Source organism: Urocampus carinirostris, chromosome 2 (assembly GCF_059441175.1).
Source record: "Urocampus carinirostris isolate Australia breed hairy pipefish chromosome 2, RoL_Ucar_1.0, whole genome shotgun sequence".
Classification (NCBI taxonomy): Eukaryota; Metazoa; Chordata; class Actinopteri; order Syngnathiformes; family Syngnathidae; genus Urocampus; species Urocampus carinirostris.
Window position 1 is genome coordinate 62967133 of NC_142350.1, and position 22903 is coordinate 62990035.

The following is a 22903-nucleotide window of genomic DNA, read 5'->3' on the forward strand; positions in this document are numbered from 1 at the left end:
TCCTTATTGTTTATCATTATTCTTGTCTTCCTCTTGTTTTGGTTCTTCTTGGTCTCCTCATGTCATGACCAGAACGGAAACAGGACCCACCCGCGTAACGTTTCTCACAGTTTTATTGGGAAGAAGGGAAAGGATTGCACACATGATCCGGTGATCGCTGGTCGCGGGGAGCAGGTCGCTCTGAACGCAAAAGTGGGACTTTTGGCGGTGTTGGGAAGGAAAAAAACGTGTCAGTAGCCGCGAGAGAAGAGCAAAAATGTGATCGGGATTGGAAACAAGTCAAAAGCCAGGAGAGGAGAGTAAACGTGGTCGAGAACAAAAACGGAACGTTATTCGGAACGGGAGAGCAGACGTGGTCGAGATCAAAACGGGTCGTAATTCGGGATGGGAGGGCAGACGTGGTCTAGATCAAAACAGATCGGAACGGGAGACAAACAGGAGCAAAAAACAGGCGAAAAAGGGCTTGCCGTGTAAAAACAGAGATTTGCAGACAGACAGACAAAAGGGGACTGACAGGACCGAGTTTAAATACTCACAGGGAGCGAATCTGTCAACAAGCTGCAGCTGGCGTCACACGGGCGGGGCCAATTGGGCGCCATGGCAACTGTGACACCTTGTTTTTCCTTTTCTTTTTTCATTCTTATTTTCCCAATCACCCACTTCCTACTCCTTGGCCTCCTCATTCCTTCTGGTTTTTATTTATTTTCTCCAACTCCTTCTTTTCCTTGTTCCCCTTTCACCCCTTCTACTCCTTCTTCTCTTTGTTTTCTCATTCAATTTCATTACTTCTTCTTTTTGTTTGTCCTCCTGTTCTTTTTCTACTCCCCCCTCGTCTTCTTCTCCTTCCCCTGTGTCTTCTTCTTCTCCTTCTCACCCACTTCCTTTAGTCTCCTTGTTCTGTTCACTTCTTGTTCTTCCTCTTGTTCTTATTCTCCTTTGTCTCCTTCCTCTTTTTATTTTAATTTTCCTTGTTTTTGTGACCTTATTCTTCTCTATATTCTTCCTCTTGTGCTTCTTCACATCCACTTTCTACTTCTTGGCTTCCCCATTCTTTATTCTTCTAGTTCTTCTTCTTTTTATCCTTCTTCTCCTCTGCCTCTTCACCATTCTTGATCTCATTGTTCTCTTTTTGTTGTTACTGTTCTTCTTTTACATCTTCATCTCCTTCTCCTACTCATTTTCTTCCTCTTTATTCCTAATAGTTTGGTTCTTCTTCTACTTATTGTTTTCCAGAATCCTCCTCCTCTACCTCCTCCTTCTCATTACTTCCTATCTTTTCTCCCCCTTAGTCTTTTTCCTCCCCTTCTTGTCCCTCTTCTCCTTCTACTTCTCCTCAACCTTCTCATCCTGTGCCTCCTTCTCTTTGTTTTTCCCATCCTTCCTCTTCCTGTTCATATTCTTGTTCCACTTATTTTTCTTCTTCCTCCACATAATTATTATTATTATTATTATTATTGTGTTTTTTTATTAGAGCTGTTGGTATATGATTTAGATATTAAAAAATATTATAGGAGTATTTCGGGCAGCACGGCGGCGCAGTGGTTAGCGTGTGTGCGGCACAGTTCTGAGGTCATGAGATTGAACCTCCTGTGTGGAGTTTGCATGTTCTCCCCGTGCTTGCGTGGGTTTTCTCCAGGCACTCCGGTTTCCTCCCAAATTCCAAAAACATGCATGTCAGGTTAATTGGCTGGTTCAAATTGTCCCTAGTTGGAAATGAGTGTGTCTCCTTGTGCCCTGCAACTGGCTGGCAACCAGTTCAGGGTGTCCCCTGCCCACTGCCCGAGGATAGCTGTGATGGGCTCCAGCACCCCCGCGACCCTACTGAGGATAAGTGGTGCAGATAATGGATGGATGGATATAGAAGTATTCCAACATAAGGAATTTGTTCATAATGAACAGGGTTGGGTAGGGTTACTTTAACTTGATTACTTTCAATTACTTTTGGATTACTCCAATACCAAATATGCTAATAAAAGACAAAAGAAACTAAATATGAATAAAATGACAAAATTTTGTGCAGGCTTGGGGAGTAACGGAACACATGGAACAGCAAAAATGATGTTGGCAAGCTGTTTGGATTTTTTTTACTTTTGTTTCTCTCGCATTTGATGTTAGTTTTGCCGGAGATCAAAGAGATCAAAGCCAGGAGAGAAAGCTTACCACATGTTTTGAGTCATCATTGTATTCATATTTAGTTTCTTTTGTCCTTATTAGCATATTTGGTACAGGAGTAATCCAAAAGTAATTGAAAGTAATCCAGTTAAAGTAACCCTACCCAACCATGGTAATGAACAATAAAATCTATATTTTCTGCCAACTGCAAGACAAAGAAACTACAATATCCCAATACATTTTGATTGTAAGCCTCAAAAATATAACAAGCGCCCTTCATTTAAATGCAACAATGCATTGGCTTTCCTCGCAAGTTTTTGTTGGACGCACCGCTCCGTCTGTTGACCGCAACCTTGTCAGGTGTCGCTATGGCGGCCTGAGCCGACTTTTCACCTTGCATCTGCATCAGTTGCCCCCCGCTAACGTAAACCCACCCGGATCCGAGACGGCAGCATCGGACCTCTTCCGATGGATCCGCCTCTCGGGTGGAGTGTTAGATGGAACGATGGGATCCGGCCTTCAGTCATGTCAACCAGAGACGCTTGGAAAGTTGAAAAACTGCCAAGTCAGCACCTACTGTCCTGATAGAATAGAATAGAATGGAATGGAATAGAATAGACCTATAATCCTGATAGAATAGTATAAACATTCAATTTAATAGAGTAGACCTACCATCCTGATTGAATAGAATAGAATAGAGTAGACCTACATCCTGATTGAATAGAATAGAATAGAATAGAATAGAATAGAATAGAATAGACCCACAATACTGATCGAATAAAATAAAATATAATAGAGTAGAACTACCATCCTGATTGAATAGAATAGAATGGAGTAGACCTACAATCATGATCGAATATAATAAAAATAGAATATAATAGAGTAGACCTACCATCCTGATTGAATAGAATAGAATAAAATAGAAAAAAACTACCATCCTGATTGAATAGAATGTACCTACCATCCTGATAGAATATAATAGACCTACAATCCTGATAGAATAGAATAAAACAGAATATAATAGAGTAGACCTACCATCCTGAATGAATAGAATAGAGTAGACCTACCATCCTAATAGAACAGAACAGAACAAAGTAAAATAGAGTAGACCTGCCATCCTGATTGAATAGAATAGAATAGAATAGAATAGAATGGAGTAGACCTACCATCCTGAATGAATAGAATAGAGTAGACCTACCATCCTGAAAGAACAGAACAAAGTAAAATAGAGTAGACCTACCATCCTAATAGAACAGAACAGAACAAAGTAAAATAGAGTAGACCTGCCATCCTGATTGAATAGAATAGAATAGAATAGAATAGAATGGAGTAGACCTACCATCCTGAATGAATAGAATAGAGTAGACCTACCATCCTGAAAGAACAGAACAAAGTAAAATAGAGTAGACCTACCATCCTGATTGAATAGAATAGAATACAGTAGACCTACCACCTTAATAGAATCGAATAGAACAGGATAAAATAGAGTAGACCTACCATATTGATTGAATAGAATAGAATAGAATAGAATAGTATGGAGTAGACCTACCATCCTGAATGAATAGAATAGAATAGAATAGACCTACCATCCTAATAGAATAAAATAGTAAAGGATAGAATAGACTAGAATACAATAAATAGAGTATACCTACCATTCTAATAGAATAGAATAGAACACAATAAAATAGAGTAGACCAACCATCCTGAATGAATAGAATAGAGTAGACCTACCATCCTGAAAGAACAGAACAAAGTAAAATAGAGTAGACCTACCATCCTGATTGAATAGAATAGAATACAGTAGACCTACCACCTTAATAGAATCGAATAGAACAGGATAAAATAGAGTAGACCTACCATATTGATTGAATAGAATAGAATAGAATAGAATAGAATAGAATAGAATAGAATAGTATGGAGTAGACCTACCATCCTGAATGAATAGAATAGAATAGACCTACCATCCTAATAGAATAAAATAGTAAAGGATAGAATAGACTAGAATACAATAAATAGAGTATACCTACCATTCTAATAGAATAGAATAGAACACAATAAAATAGAGTAGACCAACCATCCTGATTGAATAGAATAGAACATGTCAAAATGTCACAAATTAATGTCACAATTTGGGGGGAATTTAAAATACGTACTGTATTTTCCGCACTATAAGGCGCACCGGGTTATAGGGCGCACCCAGAAAAGATAGTTTTTGGTCCTATATTTGACATACATAAGACGCACCGGATTATAAGGTGCTACAATGGGAACGTGGACAAAACAGTCGGATAGTTCAGTCAAACTTATTACCCCCTTAACATTCCCAAAGCTTGCATAGAAGCAAATACGTGTCTCAGACATGTACGGAAACAGTGTCTGTACGATGTCACCAATCACTCAAATGCATTGTTCCAAATATAATTCGGAAGGTTAAAGTCTTGGGATTCAAGAAATGCCAACCATTCCTTAGTTTCTATTTTCTTTTTCGCTCGCAACTTTACAGTGCATATGACAATAAACACTTGAAATTGAGTTTAATTTTAAAATAGACACTCCATTCCATCCATTATCTGCACCGCTTATCACAGAAACATCAAGTTTAGTCTGAAACAAGATGCAGGGAAAATATATAGCCAGAGTAGCTCACCGAAGTCGTTGTGTTCAATAATAATGTGCAGCCATGGTCCTCTTATATCCGTGAGTTTAGTAAATCCAGGAAAATAAAATATTTACAAATACAGAAAAGTAAAAAATGCTTTCTGTATGCCGTCAACCACGTGCTATACACATTCATCTTTTTCGGCCAATTGCAGGCTTTGTTTTGCCGCTTCAGCCTATGCCAGCCAGTAAATGATAAAAAGGATCCGCCCCTTGACCTCCGAATAACTTTAGCCAATAGTGATCGATTCAACTGATGATTGACACCTCTTTTTCGGCCAATTGCAGGCTTTGTTTTGCAGCTTAAGCCTATGCCAGCCTGTAAATGATAAAAAGGATCCGCCCCTTGACCTCCGAATAACTTAAGCCAATAGTGATCGATTTAAATGATGATTAACACATTGGTTAGCCAATGAAACGCCGGTAAATAAATACCAGCATACACCGCGTACTACTTGGCGTTCGGGGGAAAATCTAGTCGGCGGCTGCAAGTTAGTTGGAAAACTTAATGTTGATCCATAAATAAGGCGCACTGTATTATAAGGCGCATGGTCAGCTTTTGAAAAAAATAAAGGCTTTTAGGTGCGCCTTATAGTGCGGAAAATACGGTACATTGAAACAAGAGACACTTTTTTGTTTAGACTTAGGGTGGAGTTTTCATGTAACCAGCTTAGTTTTTGTTTGGTCTAATAATCCAATAAGTAGCTTTGTCCAATCTTCATCCTCATAGTGCTTTTCTTTAAACTGTTATTGGAGAGTTAAAAAAACGTTTTGGTAGTGCTTGGACAGCAACTTGAAAACAATTATAAAAATAAAATAAAAAATACTCATTGACTCAATTGGCTGGGGGAAAGAGGAAGACGGGTTCCCCCTGGTGGCGGGAGGCCGCGGGGAAACGACGCCAGGCGGCCAAGAGAGCAACGGGATCCATGCGCTTGCAGAGTGCTCTGCGTGCACGCAGCCTGGAGCCACTTTCCGACACGTCGCCCCCCGGGGTGCAGTGTAAGTACTTTTTAGCACCTTTCGACTTGAAGTGTAATATGTTTTGTTGATTAGACTGCATGAAGAGCATCGGGAATGGAGGCTAATGTGTCTTTTATTTTGCACAGGAAGCATGTAGCCTACTCACTTGGTGTACTTAGGAACAGACAGGGTTGGGTAGGGTTACTTTAACTGGATTACTTTCAATGACTTTTGGATTACTCCAATACCAAATATGCTAATAAAAGACAAAAGAAACTAAATATGAATACAATGATGACTCACAACACGTGGTAAGCTTTCTCTCCTGGCTTTGATCTCTGGCAAAACTAACATAAAATGCGACAGAAACAAAATGAAAATAATTCCAAACAGCTTGCCAACATCATTTTTGCCGTTCCGTGTATTCCGTTACTCCCCAAGCCTGCACAAAATGTAGTCATTTTATTCATATTTAGTTTCTTTTGTCTTTTACTAGCATATTTGGTATTGGAGTAATCCAAAAGTAATTGAAAGTAATCAAGTTAAAGTAACCCTACCCAACCCTGGAACGGATAGTAAAAATGAAAACTGCTGAAAGTATTCACTCAATTTTTGTACAAAGGGTAAGTTACAAATAAAAATGTAGAAAAAAAATAGAAAATTGTAACCCGTCATAATTTGAAAGTGCTGACTTGTTTACTTTGCTAAGAGGTGCTTTACAAACGTTTAGAAATATTCGATTGTCAGGACCAGAACAGAGACAGGACCCAAAAGCGTTTCTCACCAGTTTTATTAGAAGAAAGGGAGGGGGTTGTGCCCATGATCGGGGATTGCTGGACGCGGGAAGTAGGTCGCTCTGAACGCGGAAGTGGGATTTCCGTGGCGAGCGATGGAGGTGACGGTGTCGGGAACGGAAAAAACAGGTCAGTAGAAGAGCAAAAACGTGGTCGGGATCGGAAACAAGTCGAAAACCAGGAGAGGAGAGTAGATGTGGTCGAGATCAAAAACTGATTGTTATTCGGGACGGGAGAGCAGACGCGGTCGAGATCAAAACAGATCGTAGCGGGAAACAAACAGGAGCTAAAAAAGAAAAACGGGACAGGCAAAAAAGGGCTTGCCTTGTAAAAACAGAGATTTGCAGATGGACCGACAAAAGGGGACTGACAGGACAGAGTGAGCACAATCCGTCCACAAGCTGCAGCTGGCGCCACACGGGCGGGGCCAATCGGGCGCAATGGCAACCGTGACACACGGGCGGGGGCAATTGGGCGCCATGGCAACCGTGACATCGATACCGCTTATTTAGACTGATACTAAACCGTTTTGCATGTCATCAATACCATTTGAAGGTCAATCTTCCCCCCCAAAATTAGACGGATTAAAAGATATATCTAAGAATCCCAAATTCATTTTTCTTTAAGTTACATGAAACTGATTTTAATTTGTTGTTTTTGTCATTTTTAATTATAATTTCCAGATTTTAACACAGTCGTGATGTGCAAAAATCCATGAAGTATTTTCCGGAGGATTATCAGGACCAGAACAGAGACAGGACCCATTTGCGTGCGTTTCTCTTAGTTTTATTGGGAAGAAGTGAAAGGATAGTACACATGATCCGTAGATCGCTGGTTGCGGGGAGCAGGTCGCTCAGAGGCGGAAGTGGTATTTCCGTGGCGAGCGATGGCGTTGTCGAGAGCGGGAAAAAACAGATCAGTAGCGGGGACGGGGGAGCAAAATCGTAGTCGAGATCAGAAAAGGGGTCGGAGCCGGGGAACAGGCGGGAATCGCAACAGGAGAGAGTCAGGGTCGAAGAGCTTGCCTAGCGTAAGCTGAGGTTCGCAGACGGACTGACAACGGGTGACAGGAAGACGGGGTATTAAAAATATCGTTTTTTTCATACTTATAAGGGAAATTATTAACACATTATTATATCGTTGGATTTTACATTTAATCACAGGTACTGTATAATTTCATTTTTTTTCACACGAAACCACAAGAGGGCACTCTAGGCCTGTGTTGATCATTTCAACCTTGCCCTGCGATGGGCGGACATTTTTCGAACCGGAAGAAGGAAGAGGCTTATTATCCAGAGTTGGAGGAGTTGTTTACTGGTAAAAGTGAACCAGAGGGTGGAGATTTGATTGGATTTAGAGATTTGGAGTGAAGATGATAGTTTGGTAAGCATGTTCATTATGCTAGAGTTATCTGAATTACTTTTACTATATTACATTGTTACTCAGGACCTGACCTAGCCTTCATGGGGCCCTAGGCAAAATGAGATTTGGGGACCCCTATTACTTGATCATTTGCATCCCTACTAGATCATTTGCATACTTACTGGAACTTATCCTATGTTCTACTCTCGGGGTGGGCAACCAGGGGTGGGTAGGGTTACTTTAACTGGATTACTTTCAATTACTTTTAGATTACTCCAATACCAAAAAATTTTGTGCTGGCTCGGGGAGTAACGGAATACATGGAACAGCAAAAATGATGTTGGCAAGCTGTTTGGATTTATTTTCATTTTGTTTCTGTCGCATTTGATGTTCGTTTTGCCGGAGATCAAAGAGATCAAAGCCAGGAGAGAAAGCTTACCACGTGTTGTGAGTCATGAAATGAAATGATCTGCATTTCTATAGCGCTTTTCAAGTCAATGACTTCCCAAAGCGCTTTACAATGTGCTCCACATTTCACAATAGCGGCCTTGCAGCCATGTAAGGCGCTAACCTGCTTATTGGGGGTGTTAGGGGTTCAGTGTCTTACCCAAGGACACTTCGACATGTAACACGGACGAGCCGGGATTCGAACTGGGATCCCGTGATCCCAAGACGAGCGCTCTACCTCCTGAGCTACTGCCGCCCCGTCATAATTTTATTCATATTTAGTTTCTTTTGTCTTTTATTAGCATATTTGGTATTGGAGTAATCCAAAAGTAATTGAAAGTAATCAAGGTAAAGTAACCCTACCCAACCCTGTGGGCAACTATTTGGAGTTTGGGGCCGCATGTGACAATTAGAGAAAAATATTATATTGGGTCCCTGTTTTAAGCACTTATTTAGTTTTGTATTACCGTAGGGTTTTTTTAAGGATTTTTCATATCTGAAGTCGGATTTCTGTAGTTTTTTGCAGTGTTACTGTAGTTTCATTTTTTTTAGTATTTCTGAAGTAATTCTTATGTCGTATTCCTATAGTAGTTTTTTTCTTAATATTTCTGTAGTACTTTTGTTGTATTCCAAAAGTAAATTTTTTGTTGTATAGTCACTTGTATTTTTCATAGTATGTTTGTATTATGACTGTAGTTTTATAATAATAGTATTTTTGTAGTATTATTGTAGTTGTCAGGACCAGAACGGAAACAGGACCCACTTGCGTACCACAAGTTTTATTGAAGGAACGAGGAAGGGGTGCGCCCACGATCCGGTGTTCGCTCTCGTACTCGGTTTGTGATCCAAACAAGGAAGTGGATCTTCCGTAGCGTGCGATGGCGGTATCAGGGGCGGAAAACTGGTCGGTAGCTGGGACTGGGAGAGCAAGACGTGGTCGAGGTCAGAAACAAGTCGTATGCCAGGAAAGGAGAGTAGACGTGGTCAGGGACATAAAGAGATCGAAAGCCGTCGACAAACGGAAGCAAAAACGGGACAGGCGGGAGTCAGGATCGAAAAAAAGGCTTGCCGTGTAAAAACAGAGGTTTGCAGACGGCTCAGTAATCATGACAGTAGTATTATTTTTTAAGTATTTCCGTACTTTCTCTGTTGTATTTGTAGTATTTCCATTTCCAATCACAAGCTGGGGGTGGGTAGGTTGTGAGTCAGAAGGTGGGAGAGAGGGAAGGAGAGGCTTGGCTGCATCTGAGCCTAAATAACCCAGTTTTGATTTAGTTGGCCCGAGGGTTACATAAGAATGCTGATGCTGATATCTGTCAAATTTCCAAATATTGGTGCCAATTATCGCCCCTAGCGCAAATCGGTCGACCTCTAATTTTTACCACGACTACCACTAGCTAAAAGATTGTTTACATGTAAGCCTGCAGTCTCACTCTGTCCTTCATTCACTGAGACAATTGATTTGTGTGCAGAAGAAGCAGAAGAGAAGAATTTGTGAGAGGTCATCAGGAGAACGTTGATTAAGTCCGAGCTCGCCGTGGACACTGAAGGTAATTTCACGGCCGCCAAACATTTTAGCCGCAATCCAATTTGGGTCGTTTCGTGCATCTCCATTACAGACACCTTTGTGACCCTCCAGGATTATCTTAAATTCAAACGTCCCTGTTTTTTTTAGCTTTGTGTACTATAGAAGCCCTGGCATGTGGAAAAGAAAAGCCACGGTCACCGTTGAGTTTACGGTAGTTTATCGTGCAAAATACATCATTTTAAATTTCAATAATATTGCTGATTACAATCACTGGAATCCAACTCAAAGGGGTGAATAAAAACATTTAATATACAATAAAAAATGAAAAGAATTGGTACAAAGTGGCCGAAAAAATTCTCAACCGCATCAAGCTTTCTTATTACACTTTCATTTCAAAAGAAACAGCTCGCCTCTTCTTTACACTTCACACCAACCATATTGAATGGATGCACGAGATATTAAGGTCATGATTACCTGTGCCTGCTCCTTTGGCTCCCTGTCATTATTTAAACTCACTCCTTTCTGTCACCTGTTGTCAGTCCATCTGCAAACCTCAGTTTTCTCTAGGCAAGCTTTTCGACCCTGACTCACTCCTGTTTTGGCTCCCGTCAGTTTCCCGGCTCCGACACGTTTTTTTTTTATCTTGACCGCGTCTACTCTTCTCTCCTGGCTTTCAACTCGTTGCTGATCTCGACCACGTTTTTTTTTTTTGCTCTCCTGCCCTGGCTACAGACCTGTTTTTCCACTCCCGACACCGCCATCGCTCGCCACGGAATTGCCATTTCCGCGTTGAGAGCGACCTGCTCCCCGCGACCAGCGATCACCGGATCGTGTGTGCAATCCTTTCCCTTCTTCCCAATAAAACTGAGAGAAACGTACGCAAGTGGGTCCTGTCTCTATTCTGGTCTTGACATTGAAACAATAAAAACGTCAAAGTACTTAGCGCACTGGAGATACAGCATAGAATGTTTACACACGGATTAAGAAGTAGAAGCCGGATTTCTTCTTCTGGGTGGATGCTGGGTGAGCTCTCACAGCGCCACACGCTGGTAGCGACGGGAAGAAGCACTACAGTACTGAAAAAGATGCACAATACAAAATTTGACTTCTTTTGGAGCAGCGCTTCTTAATTGTTTTTTAGTTTTATTAAGGAAAGAGCAATGGGTGGGGCCCACAATCCGGTGTTCGCAAGGCGCAGGAAGCAAGTCGCCCTTGTACTCGGATTGTGATCCGAACACGGAAGTGGATCTTCTGTAGCGAGCGATGGCGGTGTCAAGGATGGAAAAACAGGTCGATAGCCGGGACCGGAGAGAAAAAACGTGGTCGGGGTCAGAAACGGGTCGTAAGTCGGGACGGGATAGCAGATAATAATAATAATAATAATTTCCTTTGTATTGTCATTTTTCGTAACAATGTACACAGAACGAAATGTCGATACACCTGACCCGTTGTAGCGAGCCGATGCAGCCGCAGCCAACAGAGGGCGCCGCCATTTTACCAATTAGGTATGACTCGGCCGAGGCGCGAACCAGCGACCTCCCAGTCTCAAAGCGGGCACACTACCATCTAGGCTACTGAGCTGGTTATCATATAACGTTCCATTTTTATTGATAAGATATGGATTAAAGCAAGTGAAAAACCCGAAGAGCCGTTTTCAGTGACCTGAGCTGAAAAAAGGGCAAGAATGTTAAACTTTATATGAAAACAGGCGCTGACACAAACATTTTGCAGCCACTCCAACAAAGCCCGACGCTAAAGAAAAAAAACGGAAGCGGAGACAGACGGGATCAAAAACGGGACATGTGGTCGAAAAAGGCTTGCCTAGTATACACCGAGGTTCGCAGACGAACTGACAACAGGGGATTGACAGGACTGAGTTCAAATAGTGCCAATAAGAACCCGCCAAATGAGCGGGCACGGCTGATCAGTAATCATGACAGGGAGGGCTTTTACTGCAATTTGGAATTTCTTATCTGAGGTTTTTTGTTCTCTCCTGTTCTCCTCGCAAGTTCAAAATCCATTGATGTCTTCTCTCCACTTTTGAGTAGCTGACTATGAACGCATCGCATACATTGTAAAAACACGCTGAGCAACATTCAACCTGTACGGCGGGGTGCTTTTTGCGGTTCCTCACTCCTCCAATTAGGAAGAGGCACCTGCATATATTAGGGAGTGGGAGGGTTGACGGAGGGGTCTTGTGATAGAGTGAGGAGGGTTCTAGCTGTGGGAGTGTCATCACAAATTAGCTGCGCCACGCTTACTGTCTGCTTTTTTGGCGGGAGCAACTGTACCGCCTACCTCTCTCTCTCACTCTCTCTCTCTTCTTCTCTTCTCCATCATCTCCAGCTGCATCATCACCTTGCCCGCTTCAATTCTTCCTCCCGATCCTCCTCGCCTGCACAGAATAGAGACAAGAATGGATCTACCCGCTTTTTCCTGACACTCTCTCCAGAAAGTTTTCGTTTTTTTTTTTTAACTTGTGAGTTCTTTAAGTTTCCTTTCTCAGTTATTGTTTTTTTTTCCTGAAGTTGAGATGTTTCTCCTCCCATGGCAAGACTGGCTCACTGTAAACTAAGTGAGACGGGATGCTTCAGGATTTAAGCGCCAGCGTCCTTTTCCCGCCGTGTCTGCAGCACGCAACTTTCGGTTAGTGCATCTCGGTTGACTTGAGTTTGTTGAGCTTTTGTTTTTATTTGTTTTTATTTTTTTTGAACTTGCTAAAACCGAGTAAGCTTGATTGAGTACTTTGTAAGAATAGGAAATCGGGTGCAAGGCACTTTAGAGTGGACGTTTTTTTGCAGATTTTTTAAGGATTTTGCTACAAATGTGTTGAAACAGTGTTGAACTTTAAAGAACTAAATTTATATTATTTTAATATTTTACTTCAAATAAGCTCTGATAATGATTTTTACTGGAAAATAAACAGATTTTTTTTTAAATAGAATGTACATTTTTAGGTGTAAATCAAAGTTATTGTACATTTTTGTTAAAAAATGAATTGACTATCGAAATAAAAACAATGATTTAAAAAACTGTTTCTTATTATCATTTAATTTTAAGATTATGATAGTTATTGCAATTGTCTGCTATTTTCTGGACATAATATATAAAAAATATAATAATATCACCTAAAGTGTGCGTTTGGGGGTGTTTTGGGGTGAAAACTCAATCATCATCTTCAACCAAAATTAGTTAACCACTTAAGAGTATAATTTAGCTCATTTTATGGACCATTTTTTAAAATTTTACAATAGATTTAATAGTTTTTTTTTAATTTAAATCACAAACAAAAGTAATGGTTCAAACGATACATTAGATATGAGTTGTAAAAGCTAGAATTTGTGTGTAATAAGTTACTGTTTCCTTTGTATATTTTTCTAAAGAATATCTACCGTTTTATCAAATTTTCTAACTATCTGATTTATTTTGATTTTTATTTGAATACAATTAAATGAACTGATAGAGATTTAAGGGAAATGAGCGAGGATATATTTTCAGAATTAGGAAGAAATCTCGATATAATTTCTGTTCTTATCAAAAAAATGACAATTTTGAAAAGATTAAGATTTGGTTTTAAAATAAAAAGTATATTCTGGGCTATCATTTCTATTGTGTTAATACAGTGATCCTAAAATTATTAACTTCTAATTCAATAGATTTGCATTTCTAGAAATCTATTAAAAACGAAATGAAGGATACAAAGTAAAACAAGTGAATTCTGACTTTATTGTTCTTAGAATACATAAATATTTTTTAAAGTTGTTCCTGATTATGCATGTTTGTCTTGGCCGCGTATATTCGCATACTTTTTGTAGTTTTACACATTTATTTCAAATGCTTGTCAAGTTTAAAAAAAAAAACCCGATAAATAATAGAAAAATATATATAATAACTTAGCAACTGTTGTTTGAATGATAATTTCGTTTTTTCAAAAGGAAATTTTGACGATGCACGTTTGTGAATGACATACATTCGCATATTTTTTTGTAGTTCTACACATTGTTTTGAATGCTGGTAAATCTATTAAAAAAAAAAAAACATTTTTATTATGTATTGTTATTATAATTATTATTGGGTTCCAGTGATTGAAATTTTTTAAATTATCATTATTATTTATTATTTATTTTTTGACCCGTTTTCAATGGCACATATATTAAAAATGTTATTATTTTTTTAATTTCACACGTTCTTTAAATGCTTGTGAAAGACATAAACCTGTCAAAGTTTTTACATAATTCTGCAACTTCCATAAAATAAAAAGAATAATTTTTCTTTTAAGGACGAATTAATGCATTAAAAATGTCTCAGGTTCCTTCCTACGATGTTTTTAGATTGAGTGTACGGTCTTAAAACTTATCCTTTTGAATGCTTTGGAGCCTTTTCAAAATAAAATAAAAGAAGTGATAGAAAATAGAGGTTGATTAAATCAAGTTTTCTTTTAAATAAATAATAATAGTTTTTGACTATGCACCTTTTTAATGGCAATTACATTTGCATATTTTTGTAGTTTTACACATTTCTTTAAATGCTTGCAAATTTCCTAAATCATCGCAGTTTTTGCATAATTCTGCAACTTCATTAATAATTTAAAAAAAAAGGGTTGTTTTTTTTTTTAGGGTGAGTATTTGGTCCTAAGGTCTCAGGTTCCTTCTTAATATTTTTTTAGGATGAGTGTATTGGCTTGAAAAAAATGTCTCCGGTTCCTCTTGAATATTTTATTTATTCTAGTAAAAATTAGATAAATAAAATAAGTTGCAGAAAAAAATATGAAAAATCGGAACACTTTGTGATTTTTAACTCTGCAAGAAATAAATTAGCATATTTTTGTAGTTTTAAACATGTTCTCAAATGCTTTTAAAACACTTCTGTCACACATTTGCATTATTCTGCAATTTGCCTTATAAAAATGTATATTTTTCTTGTTTTATGTACAGTATAAGTATAAAAAAATGTATTAAAAATATCACAGGTTCCTTCTAAATAGTTTTTTAGGATGAGTGTATTGACTTGGAAAACAACGTCTGAATTTCTTCTCTAATACTTTATTTATGTTAGTAAAAATAAAATAAATGGCAGAAAAAAATTGTAAAATCTGAACCATGGTTGATTTATGACTTTGCAGAACTAAATTTGCATATTTTTGTAGTTTTTACACGTGTTTTCGAATGCTCTTGAAACACGTCTGTCACACTTTTGCATAATTCTGCAATTTGCCTTATAAAAAATGTATATTTTTCTTGTTTTATGTACAGTATAGGTATAAAAAAATGTATTAAAAATATCACAGGTTATTTCTAAATAGTTTTTTTAGGATGAATGTATTGACTTGAAAAAAAACCCGGCTGAATTTCCTCTTTAATACTTTATTTATGTTAATAAAAATAAAATAAATGACAGAAAAAATGTTTAAAATCTGAACCATTGTGGATTTATGACTTTGCAGAAATAAATTAGCATATTTTTGTAGTTTTAAACATGTTCTCGAATGCTTGTGAAACACATCTGTCACACTTTTGCATAATTCTGCAATTTGCTTTATAAATATATAGAAAATATTTATCCTTTTTTAGGGTATTATAGTATAGGTATTAAAATAGTCACAGGTTCCCTCAAAATATTTGTGTCCCGACTTACGACCCGTTTTTGATCCTGACCCCGTCTGCTCTCCCGTCCCGGCTTAGGACCCGTTTGTAACCTGGGAGATTTGACAAAGAGTGTATCAATTAAAAAATGTCTCTGGTTCCTCCTCAATACTCAATTTATTCTAGTAAAAATTAAAAAATAAGTGGCAGAAAAAATATGTGAAATCTAAACCATTGGTGATTTTTGATTTTGTAGAAATAAATTAGCATATTTATGTAGTTTTAAACATGTTCTCGAATGCTTGTGCCACACTTTTGCATAATTCTGCAATTTACCTTATAAAAAGAATATATTTTTCATTTTTTAGGGTATTGTAGTATAGGTATTAAAAATGTCACGGGTTACTTCTTAATACTTTATCAATTCTAGTAAAAATAAAAAATAAAAATAAGTGGCAGAAAAAATATGTAAAATCTAAACCATTGGTGATTTTTGACTTTGCAGAAATAAATTAGAATATTTTTGTAGTTTTTCACATGTTCTCGAATGCTTGTGTCACACTTTTGTATAATTCTGCAATTTACCTTATAAAAAGAATATATTTTTCATTTTTTAGGGTATTATATTATAGGTATTAAAAATGTCACAGGTTCCTTCTTAATATTTTATCAATGCTAGTAAAAATAGAAAATAAAAATAAGTGGCAGAAAAATATGTCAAATCTGAACCATTGTTGACTTTTGACTGCATGTTTCTGCAATTTGCCTTAAAAATATATATGTTTGTTTTTTTAGAGTATGTATTTATATACATGTATATATTTTTATCTTCTGCCTCTACATGCCTACACTTTCTTGTGTAAATACTGTGTAAATGATCTTTTTATCTTTTTAAAATTTTAATCCTTTACAGTTAAATGTGTAACTGGAGTGCCACGTCCAATTTCGTTGTCACTATATGTTCACCCATTTTGTAACAATAATAATTAAGGTATATTCTATTCTATTCTATATTCTATTCTATAGTATAGGTATTAAAAATGTCACAGGTTCCTTCTAAATATTTTTTTAGGATGATTCTATAGTCAAAAAATGGTTTCGGATTCCTTCTTTCATACTTTATCCTTTTACCTTTTTATAAAAAAAAAAAAAAAGACGAGATTTGACAGCGGACAAAAATGTTGAATACGGAATGAATATTTGATCCCGGTTCGGATGACACTTCCGACGGCTCTTAACTTCCTGTCGCCTCCGAGAGAGATTTATTAGACCAGGTAATTGGAAGGGAAGGAGTCAAGAAACCAAAGAAATTTCACACTTTAAAGAACTTTTTATCCTACGTAGACAATGGATGTCATTTTTATGAATGGTAAAAAGGTTTTTTTTGTATCCTGTGTCATTGACATTTTATGCACCTTCTTTCCGGTGTCCGTTTCTCACCTTTGGAGTGTGCGTGGGGAGCCAACAGACGGTTATTAGTCCAAAATAAATCCAAATTTCAAGCTTTAAAATGTCTTTTTTCCCCCCCTAGTATTTATGATTGGTTAGTCTGTCATAAAGAGATACTAGGGTTACATTTTGAATACAAAAATGTAATTATTCCAAATAAAATAAATTATTTCCACCACTATTTTGATTCTAATAAATTGGGGAAAATATTTTTGAAAAAAATTAAATTGATTATTTTCTGGGCTGTTAAAAAAAACCTGATTTATATGATTTTAAATATATATATATTCAGAATATTAGGATTAATTATTATGCACTTTGAAAAGTGGGGAAAATGCTTCAAAAAATCAATATGATATTTTTTTCAGCTATACTCTTAAAAGTAAAAAAATAAAAGTACCCATTTACATACGTTTATTTGAAATTATTTAAATTGTTAAAATTGATGATTTTGACTACTATTTTGAATAGATTTATAATCAAAATGCACTTTGAAAACCAGGCTATATATACATATATATATATATATATATATATATATATATATATATATATATATATATATATATATATATATATATATATATATATATATATATATATATATATATATATATATATCAAGTACTTTTAAAAGTACAAACAATCTAAAAAAATACTTTTATTTAACATTATTTAGATTGGAATAAAACTATTTCAGCATTTTTTTCGCCTCTACTGTTAAAAGTTAAAAATACCCTATTTAAATCATTTTATAAACTACATACATATATGTATATATGCATATATATATATATATATATATATATTTGCCTGTACTGTTAAAGGTAACAAATTAATAAACCCATCTCATCTCATTAGCTGTACCGCTTATCCTTATTAGGGTCACGGGGGGGCTGGGGCCCATCCCAGCAATCATCGGGCAGTGGGCAGGGGACACCCTGAACTGGTTGCCAACCAGTCGCAGGGGACACAGGGACAGACAACTGGCTCGCTAGGGCCAATCCACCTGAAATGCATGTCTTTGGAATGTGGGAGGAAACCGGAGTGCCCGGAAGAAACCCACGCAAGCATGGGGAGAACATACAAACTCCGCACAGTAAGGCCGGTACCAGGATTTGAACCCACGCAGGAGGTTCCCACGACCTCAGAACTGTGCCGCACACGTGCTAACCACTGCGCCGCCGTGCTGCCCATTAAATACCCTATTTACATAATTTTATTAGACATTATTAATAACGTTTATATATATTTTTGACTGTTTTCGGATTTATTTTAATTTAAATTTCCTTTGAAAATTAGGCAAAATATTTAAATTTATTATTAGCTTTTACTGGTAAAAGTAAAACCATAGTTACAATCTTGTATTCAATATCATTTTTAGCGTTGAAAGACATTATTTTGACTAGTTTTTGAGATGTATTCTAATTTAAATGCACTTTGTGAATATATCTGTAAATGTATATTTTCTCCTAGACTGTTTAATGAAAATAAAAAATAAAATAAAAATATATTTACACCATTTTATTTAACATTATTCACAATGTTAGAATAAAAAAATCTTACTTCTATTTTGGGATTTATTTTATTAATTAAATTAAAATGTACTTTGAACAATATACAGTGTGTATATTTGTGTGTGTGTGTCTGTCTCTAAATTTATTTTTTGCCTGTATCTTTTAAATTCAAAGTGTTTTATAAAATATTTATTCTTATTATAATAGCATTGTAGTCCCTTTTATGAATTCCAAATAAATCATGTTGAATCTATTTAACATAGATATGCAAAAAAGGGCAAAAAAAAGCAAATAAAATAGCATAAATACGATGTACCTAAAGTAAAAATGTTTCCTTTTTTCTCATATAATTATTATAAACAGCAAATGAAATCGTCTAGCGTGGCGGTGAAAGACCGGCCCACCCCTTTTTTATCCTTTAAATAAATAAACATGTGGATGATGAACAATTAAATGGTGTCATCATCATCATCAACTCGTTCAGGGGTGAGAATAAGGGGAAAAAAATGGAACGAAAAGCGTGTCGAGACGTGCTACGCTAATTCCGGCTAACGTGTATATATAGAGGTGATAATGGCGGCAACGATTGGAGGTTCTCGGGTCGGGGAATAGGATTTTTTTGGGGGTTCGCACTGTGTTTTGGGGGACCCGAGTGTGCAGGTAGCAGGTAACAAAGGGGAGGAAACGGGGGAGGTTAGCGAGAAGGGGGGAGCCTAATTAGAAGATGCTAACCATGGGATGCCGCATGACAGCAAAAATTGGAAAGTCGCCTATGACATATATAAGGGGCGTAATGTATGTTTTTTGTTTTTTTTTATTGGATTGGGATACAAACACAAAACTATTTCTGTTTTTACAAAATTATTGCAGCACTCAATGTCACAATATAACCTAAAAACAACCCAACCGGATGTATGCACAACAATAAAATACGAAATAACAACAAAAACAAAATGACTCCCAGGAAAAACATACAGAGAGTAATCAACACAGCCCAAAAGATCATCGGTTGCTCTCTGCTCAGTACGGAAGACATTGTCGATGATCAAAGACAATTCCCACCCTGGCCACCACCTCTTTGACCTGTTTCCCTCTAGTAGGCGCTACAAGTCCCTCAAAATTAGGCACAGAGACAGCTTCTTCCCCAGGGCCATCACCACCCTAAACGAGAAAAAAATTGTGAAAACATATCTTGCGATTTTCATCTCATCTCATCTCATTAGCTGCACCGCTTATCCTCAGTAGGGTCGCGGGGGTGCTGGAGCCCATCCCAGCAGTCATCGGGCAGAGGACACCCTGAACTGGTTGCCAGCCAATCGCTGGGCACACAGGGACAGACAACTCGCTCGCTCATTCACACCTAGGGACAATTTGGACCGGCCAATCCACCTGAAATGCATGTCTTTGGAATGTGTGAGGAAACCGGAGTGCCCGAAAAGAAACCCACGCAAGCACGGGGAGAACATACAAACTCCGCACAGTAAGTCGGTAGCTGGATTTGAACCCACACAGGAGGTTCCCAAGACCTTAGAACTGTGCCGCGCACGCGCTAACCACTGCGCCGCCGTGCTGCCTATCTTGCGATTTTACAACAATAGAATACAAAGTAACAACAAAAACAAAATGACTCCCAGGAAAAAACATACAAAGAGTAATCAACACAGCCCAAAAGATCATCGGCTGCTCTCTGCTCAGTACAGGGGACATTGTCGGCTTCCGATACTGTGCAGAGCCGTTAAGATTATTAAAGACAATTCCCACCCTTGCCACCACCTCTTTGACCATGTGGTAGGTTTTTCTCTGGTCGGCGGGACAAGTTCCTCAAAATTAGGCTCAGGGACAGCTTTTTCCCCAGGGCCATCACCACCCTAAACAAGCCCACAAAATTGTGAAAACACATCTTGCGATTTTACAACAATAAAATACGAAATAACAACAAAAACAAAATGACTCCCAGGAAAAACATACAAAGAGTAATCAACACAGCCCAAAAGATCATCGGCTGCTCTCTGCTCAGTACAGGGGACATTGTCGGCTTCCGATACTGTGCATAGCTGTTAAGATTATTAAAGACAATTCCCACTCTTGCCACCACCTCTTTGACCCTCTGGTAGGTGCTGCAAGTTCCTCAAAATTAGGCTCAGGGACAGCTTTTTCCCCAGGGCCATCACCACCCTAAACAAGCCCACAAAATTGTGAAAACACATCTTGCGATTTTACAACAATAAAATACGAAATAACAACAAAAACAAAGTGTCTCCCAGGAAAAACATACAAAGAGTAATCAACACAGCCCAAAAGATCATCGGCTGCTCTCTGCTCAGTACAGGGGACATTGTCGGCTTCCGATACTGTGCATAGCTGTTAAGATTATTAAAGACAATTCCCACACAGTCACCACCTCTTTGACCTGTTTTTCTCTGGTCGGCGGGACAAGTCCCTCAAAATTAGGCTCAGGGACAGCTTTTTCCCCAGGGCCATCACCACCCTAAACGAGCGCACAAAATTGTCAAAACATGTTTTGCGATTTTTTTGTTGCTGCTGAAAAACTTTGAAAATAGATACCATGTATACCATGTGAATTTATTACTATATTTTTTTCTTTCACTTTAAATTGCAATCGTGTTATAATACTCTATTCTATTTTATTGCATAATTGTTATAACTTGGGCCGGTTTCTTCGCAGTATGTCGTGCTTATGCTTGTTAATCCCGATGGTCCTTGTCGTTTTTTTTTCTCCTTAAAGTCTTTATTACATGTTTACACTGGAGTGCCATGTCTAATCTCATTGCATACAATGTTTCACAAAGTAGAAATCAATGACAACAAAGACAATTCAATTGAAAGGAGAACAGATAAAAAGTATCTCAAGATACCCAAAGAGGGCAGATGATCTCTCACCTTTATTCACAATTTTAAAGAGAAATATTTGACCTATTTGAATTGTGTAGATCCCAGGAGAAAATATTTTGAGGTGGGGAGGGAGGTATGTAGGTGTTTGAGGTGGTGGGTTTGAATTAAAATTAATATAGCTCACGCAGGTAGGAGTACTGTATTCATTCATGTGTAACATGCATTCGATTTTATCTGATCACACAAATGATACTCATGGTACCAGAGACGAATGTTAGAAAACGGAGAAAACTGAAAGTCGACATGAACTCCGGTTTCCTCCCACATTCCAAAAACATGCATTTCAGGTGAATTGGTCGGTCCAAATTGTCCCTAGGTGTGAATGAGCGAGTGAGTTGTCTGTCCCTGTGTGCCCTGCGATTGGCTGGCAAGCAGTTCAGGGTGTCCCCTGCCCACTGCCCGATGATTGCTGGGATGGGCCCCAGCACCCCCGCGACCCTACTGAGGATAAGCGGTGTAGCTAATGAGATGAGATGAGATATATATATATATATATATATATATATATATATATATATATATATATATATATACATATACTGTATATTATATACATATTGTGTGTGTGTGTGTGTGTGTATACATATAGTTTTATATTGGCATTGCGTTCATAGTAGTGAATAAAACATGTTGTTGTCACTTTCAATTCTTAGTTCGAACCGAGAAAAATTTTATGCCGATTTTTAATTGAAAAAAAAAAGGGGTGCGCATTATACACAAATATAAATACACTATCTCTCACGTTTTTAAGACTTGACCTGCTTTCATGCCTGAAATAAAGTAAATCGACCCGCGTCAGTGGAATGTATTATAAAAAGTAATAGGAAGGTGAGTGGAACAGTACAGTAATTACATAGGACAATCTGGGATATCAGGGAAATTCATATTCCTAACATAGTTAAGAAAAATTGACCATCTTTTGTAAAATATATTAAAAGAGTCCTTAAGTAAGTATGTAATTGTTTCATCGACATGGCGTGACCATTTCCGTTTTTAGGATTTTTAAATGATTTTTAAATTCTAAATTAAAGTATTGCATAATAAAAAGATATGTTGTATTGTGGGATATCATTTTAATAAAATACTGGAAATAACCGAATTAAGTAGAAGAGTATTTGGTAATAATAATGTAATATTAAATACAAATATTTGAATAACTAAATTGTCAAAATTCACATATGATAAAATCAAATAATTTTATTTTTTATAATGCATATTTCAGGTAATAAAATGCAACTCAAAGTGTTGGATAAACCCTTTCAGTGTGCAATAAGAAAACTGAATCCCCATCGTTTTTCTCACCCAACAACCCGGAACTGTCAGGGTAGACCCAATCGCGTAACGTTTTATCACAATTTTATTGAGATATAGGAAGAAGAAGGGTAGGTGGAAAAACGAGTGCAAAAACGGGACAGGCGGGAGTGAGGGTCAAAAAGTCTTGCCTTGTAACAACAGAGGTTTGTAGACGGACTGACAAAAGGAGAGTGACAGGACAGGGTTCAAATACTGACAGGGAGCCAAAAGGTTAAGGTACAATAAAAAAACAAAAAAATAATAATACGTATTAAATAAGTAAAT

The 22903-nt window shown here is 37.5% G+C and overlaps 2 protein-coding genes across 2 annotated transcripts in view; both read left to right on the plus strand.

Annotated features, from left to right (window-relative positions):
- dgkb (diacylglycerol kinase, beta) overlaps window positions 1-12336 on the plus strand; it is a 157354-nt gene extending 145018 nt beyond the window's left edge. The window contains exons 25-26 of the mRNA XM_088327481.1: window positions 9809-9886; window positions 12211-12336. Coding sequence (XP_088183607.1) covers window positions 9809-9856 — 48 coding nt within the window. The 3' untranslated portion in view covers window positions 9857-9886; window positions 12211-12336. The remainder of the gene's footprint in view (window positions 1-9808; window positions 9887-12210) is intronic.
- Window positions 12337-12362: 26 nt separating this feature from the next.
- etv1 (ETS variant transcription factor 1) overlaps window positions 12363-22903 on the plus strand; it is a 57546-nt gene continuing 47005 nt past the window's right edge. Inside the window, exon 1 of the mRNA XM_088327482.1 lies at window positions 12363-12510. Within this exon, the coding sequence (XP_088183608.1) occupies window positions 12450-12510 (61 nt within the window). The 5' untranslated portion in view covers window positions 12363-12449. The remainder of the gene's footprint in view (window positions 12511-22903) is intronic.